The 16,982-nt window shown below is 35.0% G+C and overlaps 2 protein-coding genes across 2 annotated transcripts; both read left to right on the top strand.

Moving 5' to 3' along the window:
* Positions 1-1,399: 1,399 nt before the first annotated feature.
* Positions 1,400-2,246, top strand: LOC130728748 (uncharacterized). Its single transcript, XM_057580313.1, has 3 exons — positions 1,400-1,589; positions 1,668-1,751; positions 1,841-2,246. Exons 1-3 carry the CDS (start codon positions 1,407-1,409, stop codon positions 2,069-2,071), a joined length of 498 nt encoding a protein of 165 aa, XP_057436296.1. The 5' UTR covers positions 1,400-1,406; the 3' UTR covers positions 2,072-2,246.
* Positions 2,247-5,792: 3,546 nt separating this feature from the next.
* Positions 5,793-13,889, top strand: LOC130717129 (uncharacterized). The gene is made up of 14 exons (XM_057567252.1): positions 5,793-5,858; positions 6,179-6,730; positions 6,820-7,058; positions 7,749-7,804; positions 7,886-7,975; positions 8,352-8,510; positions 8,594-8,677; positions 8,766-8,891; positions 8,969-9,184; positions 9,273-9,711; positions 9,811-10,736; positions 10,811-11,890; positions 12,006-12,143; positions 12,223-13,889. Exons 1-14 carry the CDS (start codon positions 5,793-5,795, stop codon positions 13,887-13,889), a joined length of 5,838 nt encoding a protein of 1,945 aa, XP_057423235.1.
* The last annotated feature ends 3,093 nt before the right edge of the window (positions 13,890-16,982 follow it).

Here is a 16,982-nt window from a genome sequence, read left to right as displayed (position 1 = left end):
TTTGTGTTAGTGGATAGTAGTGGGGAGTATAAAACTACACGTCATAATTACAAGATATGTTTCATGTATAACACTGAAGTGCGCCCAATGGACCAGTTTCCTATTGATGCGTTCCCTACAGCTTTGTTCCTCTAGCTGACCTTTTAGCTCCTACCTATGATTCCTCTTTCCTAATTGGTATCATTTTAGACTTTTATCTGCCTATGACAATTATGTGTTCCACCCCTTTTAACAATTTCGTATTCCATATGGTTATGTTTTGCAGATGTGATTGGCATTCTAACCGGCGTTGGAGTTGAGAGGGAGATTGTTACTAAATGGAAGAAATCAAAGATGAATGTGATTGAGATTGATTCTGCAGGGTAATTTCCCTTAAGTTTTTGGATTATTTGATTTTCATCGTTTGAATAATGTAGTCATTCACATTTACTTCCAGGGTCAGGGTTGAGTGCGCCCTATTCGGAGCTTATGTTGATGAGCTTGCTAATTTTCTTGGGCGGTGGTGAACTCAAACAACCCTGTCGTGATCATACAGTTTGCTAAAGTCAAATCCTTTCAGGGGCACAACAGCCTTCAAAATGTTCATCGGGACTACTAAAATTCTGTTTGACCCAGATCTACCAATGGCTGATGTTTTGAAAACCAGGTATGCGTCTATGTTTTGGACTTTAAATTTTAGTCATTGAAAATTGTTGTACTTGATTGTCTGCCCAATGTTCCTTGCAGTTTTTTTGGAAGCCAATGAAAGTGCATCGCACTCTGTTAGCCAATTGTCTGATTCCAAAAACCGTTTCTGGCGAGGATGATTTCCTGGTTCTGACAATTAGCAAGTCTATTGCTGATTTGAGGGAAATCAAGAAGGTTTGAGATTGCATCTCATTGTTATCAAATGAGAAATGTTTGATAACTCTTGCGTTATATGCCAGACTTTTTGATGATAATATTATTTGTTTGTGTAGGATTGTGTCTGTGTTGTGTATGGTACCATTCTTCCTCTTGAAGAAGGGTGTTGATTGGTGGTACACTGCCTGTAGATGTAGCCGCAAGGTGTATGCTGATGAAAGGATGTTTTTCTGTGAGGGATGTAACCGTCACGTGCTGGCCGTCTATCCTAGGTTTGGTTGACTTCATTTTAAATGTTCTCATGGTAACGTTGGGTGGTTAGATAGTAATGGTATATTCATTTGGTTTAGGTATCGTCTTCAAGTCAGGGTGGAAGATAATTCTGGCAGTGGCAAACTTTATCCTCTTTGATAAAGAAGCCACTGCACTGGTTGGGAAAACTTGCTCTGAAATGGTTGATGCTTGTGACAAGGTATGTTTCAACATTATATTTTTTTAACGAACAACCTGTGGCCAAGTTAAAATTTTTATTGGTTGTATATAACTTTCAGAATGATAATGGGATGGGGATTCCTGTTGAATTAACTAGCTTTGTTGGGAGATCTGCTCTTTTCAAGATTGAGGTTAAAAATTTCCAAGGTCAGAGGTTTGACAGGTCCAGATTTGAGACTTCATATCGTGTAAAGCGTGTCTGCACTGATCAATCGATTATTGAGCAGTTCAAAACATTGCAGTTAGATAACAGTGTAGGTGTTTCTCTACCTTATTTTTGTTATGTTTATTTACCTAATGCTGGTCCTGATCTTAATGAATACGGGATAAAGGTTGGTGCCTCTTCAAGTCGTTTGCTGCTCACCCCTCAGTCTACTCTGAATCCAGAAGCTGTGAAGCATGAGGAATTAGCGAAGGTTTATATTTTTAGAAGTATGTTATTGTTCCTTCTTTACCACATTATATAGACAAGGTTATAATTAAGTATTAATTGATATTTTTGCAGGATTTGTTGGAAGACTTTGCTGTTGTGTCCAATGAGAAAGCCACCCAAACTGAAGAATCTTTGGAAGGTCCTGCGAATCAACCTGCTATGTCATTGGAATCTCCAGCGATTGATCTAGCTGGAAATACTCAAGACATCATCAGTCCTAAGAGGAGTCCTTCACCTGAGAACGATGGTGTGTTGGTTTTGACGGGCAGGAAGAAGAAGGTGTTTCCAAAGATGAGGAAGTAGAAGAATTGAGACCTATCATATTGACGATGCAGTTGTTTTAAATGTATTTGGTGTAATTTTAAGTTGTTAAGAAGCAACATGTGGTTGCAGTGTCTTTTTTCACCTTATTATCTATGTTATGTTTTTAAATTCCAGTCTGCTATTTCAATTGCTGTTGTTTGTTCCAAGAAATACCAGTTCCCATGGACATGGTCATCAATATAAATATGAAAGTAGTATTTTGCGTCGTCAATTAGGTACTTTTGTAGTGGACATGGTTGATTTATGTTACTTTAATTTATTTTGATGACAATTATGTAAGTACTTACATACACCACTATATCCATTCCACACTTAAAATCCATGTAGATCATACTTGGAACGTAATCAAACCATTTCACACTTAACTGTAATGGGTTTTGTTGTTTAAGAAAAATTTAGGATCCCATGAATCAAGTGTATGGTTTATTAAAAATTGAGATGTATGCAGTAGAATCAAGCATCTACTAATACCATCCAAGTGAACCTTGCTGTGGCCTATTATTTATACTATAACTTAGATACTCTTGAATCAAGGGTATGGTATATAAAGGGTTGTGTTTTTCAAGTGAAAACTGAGTTTTCCTGCTTGAACCTTGCAGTGGATTATTTTGTTGTTCTTAGTTAGGCTGGATGAAACTTAGTGGCATCCTGATATTACATGTACTCATCTATACTATACAAGATAATCATGATTTTTGTGTGGGCAAAATAACACTTTTAGTTGCTGTGGATTGTTTAAACACATTTTCAACTGATCATGTCCACAAACTGGAATTGCATTATAGTCCTTAAAACTTCATTTCATGATGTCTCCAAAGAGTTTGCAAAATTGTAAAACTTTTGATGGACTAATTTGCAAATAGAGGGAGCATTGTGTGTCCAATTGCTATGGATATACTAGATACTACATGTACTCATCTATACTAGACAAGATAATAATGAATTTTGTGTGGGCAAAATAACACTTTTAGTTGCTGTGGATTGTTAAACACATTTTCAATTCACCCTGTCCACAAATTAGAATTGCATTATAGTCCTTAAAAATTCATTTCATGATGTCTCCAAAGAGTATGCAAAATTGTAAGACTTTTGATGGACTAATTTGCAAATAGAGGGAGCATTGTGTGTCCAATTCCTATGGTTATACTAGATATTACTGGTTACCCCTCTTAATGTGCTTCCAGACTGCACAAAACGCAGTGCCCTTTTGTATGGCTAACTTTTATCTCAGTTGTCTCAACCAAGTTATGTTCCTAAAACCCAGTTTTATCAACGACAAAAAAGCATCCATTTTCAATTGAATGAAAGTTGGTTGCAATTCTAATACTATATTTAAAAATTTGACGTGTCTTTATATGTGACATTATTGCCCCACTATCATCACCGCATGCATTGTTTTAATACACTTACAACTTATAACTATTAACATGTATCATTATCCTTATATTTTCATATGTTTTATAATTTATTTTAACCTCCAACACTAAACGTGACAAGTATTTTGGTTCTACTATACTTAAGACTTAATTAATTGATTAATCTAAAGTTTACAAATTTCAACTACTAAAATGCATTTTATTTTCTTTTTAAAAAATATTATTACTTTGAAGGAGATACAATGAGTCAAGACATGAAACCTAAACAGATTTTATTACTGGGAAGAGTTTAAAAATATATTATTACTATAGAGGAGATATAAAAAAAAAGGAAAAGAATCAATATAAGTGATATTAACTCCATTGACTCATATCCTTTTTTGTAATTACACATTTTATAAGTGCTTTTAATTACTATTACCCAATCAAGTTTCATTTATCAAATGGACTTTTAAAATCAAAACATCCAAACATAAGTCACTTTACAATCCACTCACTTTCATTCAAACTCTATTTTGCAAACTCACTTTCACTCAAACTATATTTTGCAAACTTAAATCCAAACACACACTAACTCTATAGACTCCAACTTTAGCCCAGTTTGGTAGAGATTATTTGAGTTTAGCTGACAACATAAGCTCTTATGCCCGTGTCTGGGAGGGCTTATGCAAACAGCTTATGAGCTGTCATAAGCTATTTTCAGGTTATTTTCATAAGCTATTCAGGATAGCTTACGAAAAACAGCTTATGCTTATATATAGCTTAAGTTTAATTTATTTCAATAGATTTTTAAAATTTGCTTATGAGTCATAAGCGCTTATGACCATAAGTGCTTGATTAAGCTGTTTTTCCAAACGAGACCTTAGTGAACTTAATTAGTTGTACAACTTTGTTAATGGACTACTTGACTACATGTCTACATCTGTTGTTATATTTATAAATTACTCAGAACAAGTAATTAAATGGAAGCTCAAATACTGAGAGTTTTCCACCTTGGCATTTGGTGATGATGTTAAACTGAACCAAGAGTTCACGTTAGCATGTAATATAAGGGCACAGTGACTTTTCTTATTTTGGATGTAGGACGCATGTAAAATGGAAGGGCTTAGTGTATTTTTTTAATTAAAGGACCGCTAATAGGATAGCATATTATTACAAACTCTCAATTTCACTAACTGTAGTTCAGGCGCAATAAATGTGGGTGGTTGTCTACCTCATGGTCTCTTAAATATATAAGTTTCACATCACATCCGGCCTTAATCATAATCATCATGGCAAAGACTAAAAGAATGGTGCAAGTAATAGAAAGGTTATTTGTAGAAGGAAGCATTTAATAAATTACGGGGCTCAAGCGGTTTGGAAGGACATAGTAGTAGTTTGCTCATGTGGTGAGATCTGGCTGTAATTATACCTCTGCTATGCTACTGTTGATCAACATAAGAAAGATCTTTTTTTGTGCAAACAACTTGATCTCTACCCCTGTATCTTGAGCACCCAAATCTGGGATTATTCTGTTGACAGGACATAGTAGTAGTTTGCTCATGTACAGGTGTTGCCATCTCGATAAAACCTCACCTTTTGTACATTTGTTCATTTGAAATTCTTATTTTCCAAATTTGTATATGGCATATACAATCTGTAATAAATACATTCAGAAGAGGGTTGGGTTCCGGTGCAAACACTAAACTACTTTAGTTTGTAATCTAATCACATTTTTTAGGATTAACATATTTAATGGTTTGGGTAGAACATAGTCCTCATAAAATATGTTTTAGGATCAGTTCACAGAGTTGCTAATGCTGGCCAGGTGTATCAGATAAGTTTGACATGAAAGGAGCATTTAACGTTGCAAGAATGTTAGTTTCATGTCTTTACTCTTTGTATCTTTGATATTTACTATACACGTTCTTTTTTTCACAAGCAATAGCACATGCCCAAAAAATATCTGCCGCATATATTTAAGTGGAATGATTATATTTCTCTGAAACAAAATTAATTCCAAGTAAATCATTATGTAAATATGTTTTTTTCAAAAAAGTTAGCTTCATTGTTAATAACTTAATCCGATCCTCCAAGCATGTATGAGTATCTTTTTTAGACTATATAATTATATATCTACAAAATAAGAATTTCTTTATAATTTATTTTATAAAAAACTTATGATTTAGTCATTAAAGATATCTATGTTCGTTTTGGTGGGAAAAACTTTGCCTCACTTGCCCACCATCCTATAAATAGGTACTTCCAGGGACTTTAACTTCATGCATCATTAAGCTGTTTTTGGTCTTACTTTTCAATCTGTGCTTCAAATCTTCACACAAGTCATGGTTCACTTTGTTCCATTTGGTGGTTACATGGGTACCCTTTGTATCATACCGCGCAAGAATGAAGTATGCTATTTCCACTTTAGACCTCAAAACACATTTTTTTGGGTCTTTTTTTTTTCAGTATGGATTTGGTAAACAAACCATGATATAACTGTTATTGAAACGTTGACATTTATTTGGTAAACCTTGGTTCAAGACTTAACCCAGACCTGCTTGGTTCATGATAGTGCCTAAGGAACATACTAAATATTGATTATTCTAACGCTTCATGATAGTTTCCTTTTGCACGTTATGCTTCCTTGCATTTACTGGGAAACACATGTTCTTAAACTATTATAACGCTTCATTTTAATTTATTTACTCTGGTTATTTTTTGCATCTAGGAAATTGCTGTGATTGACCAACAATTCGTGCTTAACTGGGCTAATGTTCTTGGGGCCAAATGGTTGATTGAAGACCCTTTGCAGAGGCTTTACATTGTGGACTTTAATATGGATTTTACAACACCAACTCTCCTTCAAGGTTGGGGTGCAGTTGTTTCATTCTATGGCTTGGATGAGACACATTGGTGTGTCCTCCAAATGGTTGCTGCATCTCATTTCCACATGAGGATTTTTGACTTATTGGACAATGAGATTAGCTATGATCCCTTTCGAGCACCTGTAGAAGGTTCTGGGTCTGTCAGGGGGGAAGAAGATGAAGTCGAGAGCGTCCGGATAGACCGCTCTGAAGAAGATGCTTTGTCAGAAGCTTTAGCCCTTGTGCCATATGCTCCACCACCCTCTAGCACTGATATTTCTGTTGAGGCCGAGCAAGAGCTTGAAATGGTGGCTCACCTGGGAGGAACAACTGTGCAAGCAAATGAAGGGCCACCTCAGTATCGCATGCACCTCAACACGACTCTGACCCCGTACCGTGCGTACGGAAGTCAGTATGTAAGTTTGATTTAAATTGTAAAACTAAGGCTTATTGATACCATTCGTTTCCCCTTAAGTATATGATGTTTTTTCATTTTTTTTTCTAGAACTTACCTCGAAAGGTGGCTGAATATGTTCGCCAAAACGGACGTCAGCCCTGGGTCATAAGAGGACCAACTGGAATTAAGAAGGACATCAACATCCTTTTCAGGCCAGATAAAACCTACACTAAACTTGGAAAGGGTTGGAGAAAATTTTGTAAACTTCATGACATTCAGCATGGTCAGAAGATGTCAATGCACTTCACTGATGGTGTATCCAGGTTGATTGATGTGGAGATTTTCAAGTAGAGATTGTTGTTGGCCATTGTACACGCTTTTAGGGGGATTTGGGTTGCTTATTTGCATGGTTTTTAATGCCAGATCTGGTCCAGTGTGGACATTTCAAGAAAGGCTTAGGTTGGCCTAATTGTAGGAATTAGGATGTTGTGTTGTTTAGTGGTTTATGTCTACGTTTGTTTCACGATATGAATATGTCATCTATGTTTACCAATCAAGATATGTTTGTAAAATATTATTAATATTAATGTCAAGTTGTGTTATGAAAAAGTGATTTCACTCTCTTCTTAAAACCATGCAAATGGTTGTTTTGGAGTAGAAAAGTATCTTTACATGGCAAAGAGAACATCACTTCAAGACAGTGTATATAAGGGGTAGCATTTATATCAGATTTTATTTAAAGAGTAATGGCTCCTAAATAATCTTATGTAGTATATTTAAATCTTAAGTGTAAGTTTTTGTCTTTATTAAGCTATCAAAGGCCCATTTCGAGTTACTTTTGATGTTGACTTCCATTCACATTTTTTTTTATGTAATTTACCAAACCACTTTAATAAAGGCTTTTATATTTCATTATTCAAATCCAATTGATGTGATATTCTCGCCTATGCTATTGTGGTATTTGGTATCATGTGTTTCACTTATTGGTGGCAATGGATATAAATATCTAAACCACAAACTCATATTTGACCTTCAAGGTTGAATCATGAATTTTCCATACCACCTGTTGCTGAACTTTCTGAATTTGGAGATAGTAATTGTAGTTTAGTGTATGTATTTTCATCAGGAGTTTGCTCTTGGCTATTGTATCAACATACCCTGGTATTACTATAAGGGGATTCTTCACCTGGGCACAATCAGGAAAGTTTTGTTATGGACTCTTCATCTGTGCATAGGGACACGCCTGGCGAAGATAAGGTCCAAGGTAATTTGGTCATATTGCTATATAAGCTTCCTTTGAATTCATCTTAATATTAGTACCATTTTTCGTTTAACGAAGACACTTTTGTACATGCCAAGTAGTTTAATGGTCTAAATTTAGCAGCATTATTATGCAAAGCATCCAGAAGTATCAGGAAGCAAATAATGGATCGTAAAAGAAGTTCTGTAGAAATTTTTCACAATGAAAATTGTGGGAGCACTGGGCAAGGCAAGCATTGCAGTTGTTATGCACTTTTTATTATGCTATAAATTCTAATTTGTGATTTCCACTTTAGTGTTAAGTGAAATGGCTAAAATTTTGGTCATTTCCTATCCTGTGTCTACTAATTTATATAATGCTCTTAATTTCAATGAAACAGGTTCAAAGTCTAGGAAGATGAGTTGCAGTCCATTGTTATCAAATATAACAAATATCATGTCAGTTCCAAATGATGGAAGATCCAGTGGGATGCGTTTGGATAGAGCAATCAACATTCCAGGTGCCACTCCTAACGAGGGATATACAAAAAGCACATTTTGTAAGATCTGAATTTCGTGTTATATCCTTGAGGTTGAATTGGAAGTATTGTGTATTATTCACAGAAATCCGTGTTTGATTCAGGCGGGTTTCATTCAACATCTTCTTCCAATTTGACTCACATTTCGATTTTGCAAGATGTCCACTCCAATGGTTCCCTAAAAACTGGTATCTAATCATTTTACTATGATTTAAATGATTGATGATTGACAATAAATGTTATATTTTGAAATGATTTTATGTTCAATATGTGCAGCTGAAGACATTATTATAACCCAGCAGAGTGCAGCTGCAAGGTTAAGGAGAATACAACATGTCAAAATCAAAAGAAGCTGCTTGGTCATGGACAAAGAAAATTTTCCACAACGTGATTCCAACACAGGTATGTCGTCCCGAATTGCTAATGATTAATTTATTTTCTTTTCATAGTTAATAACATGTGTAAATGTTGTTAAGTAGGAACACGTGATTCCCCCAGACTGAAGGTCAAGAAAAGAAATATTGGTAAAAGACCGAATATAGCACAGTCTAGAGCAAGTTCCTCAAAGAGTTCTGTTGTTAAGACTAAGCCTGGGGAAGGTGTATCTCTGTGTCGGAAACTGGTTTCTGAGTTCAATGCAGCTGCTAATTCTCCACTTAATGTTCCAAACATATACGACGATGCTGAGTTAATAGGTAATTGTTTAGTTTTTGTTATCTAATAGAGGTTCCATGCGTAAGTTCAACCGAGCTGTAATGTAACGTTTCATTTGTGTGTTTACAGACGAGGTAGACCTTGGAGATGCATCTTTTCTGTGCAGAATTTGCCATGCTCAGATGTGGTATGAAGAACGAATAGACAAAAGTAAGCAGTCTAATAATCCCGAATTCTATCGGTGTTGTATGAAAGGAAAGGTGGTCTTACCATTTATATCTAAGCCGCCACTGTTGTTGTATAATTTGCTTCATGGTATAGATTCCCGATCAAAACACTTTAAGGATAATATTAGAGCATATAATAGTATGTTCGCCTTTACTTCAATTGGTGGGAAGGTTGAATCCTCTTTGAACAATGGTGGAGGCCCCCCTCAATTTGTGTTGAGTGGCCAAAATTATCACAGAATTGGTACTCTATTACCTCAAGCCGGTCAATCACCAAAATTTGCCCAACTTTATATCTATGACACACAGAATGAAAATTCCAATAGAATGAAGCCGTTTAAGTAAGTTTTTATATTCTATATAGTAATTTATCTTTTTTTATCATTTTTACATGTAATATGTTGGCATGAAATTTAACAAGTGTTTTGGCCCATGTGCAGCTCAATGAACACAGCGGAGAATTTGGATATATCATTAGTTGAGGATTTAAAGCAAATGATTGATGAGAACAATGTTTTAGCAAAATCATTTCGCAAAGTGCGAGATTATATCAATGAGAAAGAATCTTCGTCATTTGCTTTGAGACTTTTTCGGAAGCGAGGTAAGGACCCCCGAACATATAACCTTCCTACGTCTGACGAGATTGCAGCACTTATTGTAGGAGATTTTGATACAGTTGAAGTTGGTCGTGATATTATTGTCAAAAAAGATGGTGTCCTTTCTAGGATTCACGAAACTCATACTTCGTTTATTCCTTTACAATATCCTTTGATATTTCCTTATGGCGAAGATGGTTGGCAAGAAGATATTCCTTTATCTGGTATTTCTGCTACTACTAGCTCTCGCTTGAAACCTCGCGTCACATTGAGAGAATTCATAACATTCAGAATTCAAGAAAGGAATAATGAGTATGGGAATGTGGTTTTATGCAGAAGGCTTTTTCAACAATTTGTGGTTGATTGCTTTACTATGATTGAATCACAAAGGCTTTCATTTATTAGAAATAATCAAAAACTGATTCGAGCAGATTTTCTCAATGGCCTTGAAGAAGCAATGTCTAGAGGAGAAACTGATCCAAGTTTTTTAGGGACGCGTATTGTGCTCCCAGCATCCTTTATTGGTGGAAAACGCTATATGTTTGATTGTTGTCAGGATGCAATGGCTATATGCAAGCGTTATGGTTATCCTGACCTTTTCATTACTGTCACCTGCAATTCTGCATGGAAAGAAATTGATAGATTTGTGCGACCACGAAATGTTCGTGCTGACGAACGTCCTGATGTTTGTTGTCGAGTGTTTAAAATCAAACTTGACCATTTAATAGCAACCTTGAAGAGTGGCATCATCTTCGGACCTTTGGATGCAGGTATGTTCCATTTATTTACTGTTTTCAAATTATAACTTATTGTATATATAGTTATTTGTATGTTTTTTTTCCAGGTATGTATACAATTGAATTCCAAAAAAGAGGATTACCCCATGCTCATATTTTGTTATGGCTTTCTAAAGAGAACAAATTAGTAACAACTTCTGACATTGATAAATGCATTTCTGCTGAGATTCCTGACCCAATATTATATCCTAAATTAAACAACGTTGTGTCTACTTACATGTTGCATGGGCCTTGTGGTTCGGGACATTACAAATCTCCTTGCATGACAGATGGAAAGTGCAGTAAATTTTTTCCGAAAAAATTCCAAGAAAGCACTATAATTGATGATGATGGTTATCCTGTTTATAAAAGAAGAGACACTGGAGTTTATGTGGACAAGAAAGGTATTCGCATGGATAATAGTTTTGTTGTCCCTTATAATCCTCAATTACTCATGTTATACAATGGTCATATCAATGTTGAATATTGCAACAAGTCAAATGCAATCAAATATCTCTTCAAATATGTTAGCAAAGGGCCGGATAGAGTAAATGTTGAGATATCCAATCAGAACAAAGATTGCACGGAGACTGAGGTCAAAGATGAAATTAAACAATATTATGATTGTAGATACCTTACTCCGTGTGAAGCAGTTTGGAGGACATTGAAATTATTTATTCATGTCAAATGGCCTTCGGTTAAAAAAGTGACATTTCATCTTCCAAATAAACAAAGTGTTTGTTTTAAAGATCATGATGATTTAAAGCGCGTGGTAGACAAGGCTACTGAAAAAGACACTATGTTTATAGCTTGGATGAAAGCCAATTGTAAGTATGGTGAAGGAAAAGCGTTTACATATGCAGAGTTCCCATCCCATTTTGTATATGATGAAGACACTCATTCATGGCATCCAAGGAAGAAAGGGACATCTATTGGAAGACTCCAATATATTCCTCATGGAGTTGGTGAACTTTATTACTTGAGAATTTTATTGACTCTACAGAAAGGTTGCACAAGTTGGGAGAGCATTCGCACTGTGGATGATGTTGAATATCCTACATTTCGTGACGCATGTTACGCCTTAGGATTATTAGCTGATGATAAGGAATTCTTAGATGCAATTACGGAAGCAAATGAATTAGCATCAGGTGTGTAACATCCAATTAATGTCTTTTATTTGTCATAAAATACAGCACGAAATTTATATCAACTTCCTCTGTTGTTCATGATAGTATTATCTAATTACCATATATATTTTTGTAGGTACCCAGCTGCGAAAGTTCTTTGTAATGTTGCTTACAACAAACACAATGAGCAAACCTGAATTTGTGTGGGAAAAGTCTTGGAGAATTTTGTCTGACAGTATAGTTTATGAAAGGAGGAAAAAGCTGCGCAATTCAGGTTTGGAAATTTTTTTTATCGAAATTATGTTAATGTATATATTTGCATGAGATAATTATTGGGGTTTTTTTTGGTGTAGATCTTCATATAAATGATGATGATTTAAAGAATCTTTGTTTAATAGAATTGGAGAAACTACTGCATATGAATGGAAGATCTTTAAAAGATTATCCATGCTTACCATTTCCACACTTATTTGATGACTCCCAATTTGAGAACAAATTTGTAGCGGATGAATTGAATTATGATAAAGCTGAAATGGAAGATTTGCACAAATCATTACTCAATTCATTAACTGCTGAACAACATAAGATATACAAATCCATAATGGATGCAGTTATGAATAGAGCTGGAGGTCTCTTTTTCTTATATGGTTTTGGAGGTACTGGTAAGACCTATTTGTGGAATACATTATCAGCTGCTGTTAGGGCACAAGGGTTGATTGTATTAAATGTTGCTTCAAGTGGTATTGCTTCTTTGCTTTTACCTGGTGGCAGAACTGCACATTCTAGGTTTTCTATTCCAATTTCTATAAAAGAGAGTTCAACTTGCAATGTATCACAAGGTTCTTTAAAGGCAGAGTTGTTACAAAAAACAAGTTTGATCATATGGGATGAAGCACCCATGCTCAATAAATGGTGTTTTGAAGCATTGGACCGGACTTTAAATGATATAATGAAGTCGCATCAAAGTGTTGATAGTGGCATGCCTTTTGGGGGTAAAGTGGTGGTTTTGGGTGGAGATTTTAGGCAAATTTTGCCAGTTATTCAGAAAGGAAGTCGTTCTGAAATTGTTAGTGCCACAATCAATTCGTCTTATCTTTGGAAGCAATGTCATGTGCTAAAACTTACCAAAAACATGAGGCTTATTAGCTCAAAATGTCATGATGAAAAGATTGAAATTAAAAGGTTTGCTGACTGGCTATTAGACATTGGTGACGGAAAGGTGAATACAATTGATGCAGAAGATTCTACAATTCAGATTCCAGATGATCTTCTTATTCTTGACTCTGATAATCCAATTCAAAGTTTGATTGACTTTGCTTACCCTCAAATGCTGCAAAATTTGAATGAAAAGAATTACAAATTCTTTGAAGATAGGGCTATTTTGGCTCCTACATTAGAAAGTGTAGAAATTATTAATACTGAAATGCTAGGTAAAATTCCAGGTGAGATTAAAGAATATTTGAGTTGTGATACAACTTGCAGGTCAGATGAAGACTCAGAGGTCGAAGCAGAATGGTTCACAACTGAGTTCCTCAATAATATTCAATGTTCCGGTATACCAAATCACAAATTGAGTTTGAAAGTGGGTGTCCCTATTATGTTGTTGCGCAACATTGACCAAGCAGGTGGACTTTGCAATGGTACTAGAATGATTGTTAAAGATATGGGAAAAAATGTTATTGTTGCCAATGTAGTATCAGGGAAGCAGTTAGGTGAGAAGGTTCTTATATCAAGAATGGATTTAGTACCTACAGACTCTGGTTTACCATTTAAATTTGTCAGGAGACAGTTTCCCATTGCTTTATGTTTTGCAATGACGATTAATAAAAGTCAAGGTCAGACGCTTTCTCATGTCGGTTTGTATTTGCCTAAGCCAGTATTTACTCATGGACAGTTATATGTTGCCTTATCAAGAGTAAAGTCCAGAAAAGGTCTCAAAATTTTATTGTTAGATGAAGATGGATTAATCTCAAAGGTCACCAAAAATGTGGTATACAATGAAGTTTTTCAAAACGTTTGAAGAACCATCATATATGAAATACTGTAAGTTTTAAATCTTACTCTTATATGTATTAAATTATAACATTGTTGTAAGGATATCATTTCAATATCTTTTTTATATATGTTTGTCATGTTTTTGCAGACAATTACGTGGTCAAAACAGTTTGGGGGGCTCTCTTAAAATCATATGTGTAATTTTGTGGCAGTTCCATGTTGTCCACTTCCCATTGATCCAGTACATTAACTATTTTAGTTTTCCATCTATATTCTGTAATAAGCCAAATACTCTAATCTGTTATCTAATGCCAGACATATTGTATCTACTACTATTAAGTTGAAAAAACTTATGTCAAGATGCTTCAGGTTGCAATCTATATCCTAATATACTGCCCATGTAGTGATGCCAAATAAAATCAGTATTTCCAAGTCTTTTTGATAAACACCTTTCACCGACTGAGAGGCTCAGGTAATAATTCATGCTTAAGAAAGGCCACCAAATCAAAGAAGGTCAATTAATTCATGATATATGGTATAATCAATAAACCTGTTTCCTTTCTTTGTCAGTATATTTTTTCAAACATTACACAGTCAAATATAAATGCTGCAATAAGGGCAACCCCGTTTTTACGAATTCCCAACTCTGACACAACGTCTACTAATTATTTCAGCCACCCAAAAGTAGAATTGGTAGTAAACGGTTTGATGGCTAATTGGAAATAACTTAAGTTCTGCTTGAGGCTCTGCAAAAAGGTATGCATGTTTTTTAACTTTGACTCCAATATTCAACTGTGCCAGCATATCATAGACACCCATTGTAGCAACTACTTATAATCCTTTGTATACACACCGGAGTGCAGTGAGTTCATTCCACATATCCAAAATCAACTGTGTAGATGGAGCTGAATTTTGAAGATGATCTTCTTTGTTGTAGGGACTCCATTGCCATTTTCACATTACCTGGCCAGGTGATAAAGCTCATCATATAGATTTTGCTTTATTAGTGTATGTGTGTATATTTTTTGACTTAATTTGAATGTGCAGGAAGTAGCCTTAGTTTCACCACAATTTGCTAACGAATTTGATCATGAACTACTCAACCAGTGGAAGTTGATTGATCCCTTTGGAAAGGTTCATTTTGTTTCATATGATAAAAATGCTGGAAAGCCCTATTTGTTTAAAGGTCTGCCGGAGATACGGAAGTATTATTCTTTGGAAGGGTTGAACTGGTTGCTTCTCAAATTCCAGGGATTTTCCAACTTTGATTTGTTTATATACAATGAAAGTATTGAGGAAGTATGTTACCTTCCCCCACCTCCACCTCCAGTTTTAACCCCCCCACCCCCTACTGTTGATGTTGCAATTTCAAGCCAGGCTGAATCCACCCGGATCCAAAATAGTAGGGACCCAGAATGGATTGTGTATCCCTGTTTTTTCGCCTCCAGGCTATCACCAAATCAAGTATCTTCAAGTCAGCTGGTATAGTAAAACTAATTTGCTTAAGCTTTTTAACATGCTAATTAAGGTTCCTAATAGGTTGTAATGATGCTTGCAGAATTTGCCTGCACATGTTTATGAATATCTACGACAAGGTGAAGTTTACAACTGGCTATTGAGAGGGCCAACTGGCAAAGAAGTTCAATGCAAGATTCTTGGTGTTCCACGACGCACATATGCGAGATTTGGTAAGGGTTGGAGAACCTTTTGCAGAACACATGGATTAAAGGAAGGAGATACATTGACCTTTTTTTTTACCTGTGAGAAAGAAGCCATTATTGATGTATTAATACATGATCAGACCTAATAGGATTTCTAGGTTTTGCTGAAGTGGTATTGTTTTCATGTAGTGAAATGAACGATGAACTGTGTTCACAAGTGAATGAATGGCCCAGATTTTCTGATCAATAATATGTAATATATGGGTAGAGTATTGTTTGTGTTACACAATTTATCATGGAAAACTAACCGTGCAGAGCACGGGCAGATATACTAGTTTGCTACATGTTGAATCCTTGAGAAGAATTGAAAGTGACACGTATGTAAAATTGCTGAGCTGGACACTGTTGTTAGAAGTATAAATGATGATGTGGCAGCACTATATTGCACGCTTCACAATTACTATATAATAATAGACTCGTGTTCGGACACTTGTATTAAAAACCTTGCCTTCATTTGTCTAACTCGGCTTAGGTAAATCATCTATAAACTCATCATCTCATCTCCTTTATATTAGTTAAACCTACCAAGCTGATTCTGGCTTCCACCGTACATAAATGCTCATGGAATAATCTCTCGAGTTGTGCCCACGTATTTACTGAGTTCGGAGGTGTTAGGAAATAAGACAGCTAAAGAAATAAAATAAGCAGGGGTGCAATAAAAAAAAAAGCAGGGGTGCAATCAACAAAACAAAAATATAATTTGGAATACTCTTAAATCAGAGAAAAACTAGGACCGTTGTCAAAACCAACAATAAAAAAATAATGACGATGTGAAAATTATAACAATAAATATACTTTAATCTCAATCACCTCATGGCCCTAATACACTCGAACAAGTTAAAGCAAATATTTAAACTACATTTCACATACTCTAAAATAAGAATATAAGATAAAAAGAAAACACAATTATAAACTGAAATTATTTCTCAATGTTAGTAGTTAATTTAAGAAACTTGAAATGTTTATATATAACTTTGTACTCCCCAAATTTGTTATTTTTAACATCTTTCTTTCTTCATCACTAATCCTTCTTGTCAGTCTAGCTAACATTTCTTAATTGTTAATTTATTATATAGTTTGAATTGGGGAGCTAACATTTCTTAATTGTTAATTTATTATATAGTTTGAATTAGGGAGTTGGAAATTGCACCCATTTGTTGTGTTAGTCTAAATTCTCAATTTTGTCCTCCCCTTTCTACCTTCTTCTTCTTCTTCTTCTTCTTCTTCTTCTTCTTCTTCTATTATTATTATTTTTTATCCCATTACTTTTATTTTCACATATTTTTAGTATTATAAAAAAAAACAAAAAGAGGAAAGGCAAAGAAAAAAGGTCACGTAAGTGACCCATGAAAAAGAAATGAAAATAGATAGAAAAAAAAGAGGTAGGCTGCGTAGAA

Source organism: Lotus japonicus, chromosome 1 (assembly GCF_012489685.1).
Source record: "Lotus japonicus ecotype B-129 chromosome 1, LjGifu_v1.2".
Lineage (NCBI taxonomy): Eukaryota > Viridiplantae > Streptophyta > Magnoliopsida > Fabales > Fabaceae > Lotus > Lotus japonicus.
This window is presented reverse-complemented; position numbering and strand designations above follow the sequence as displayed.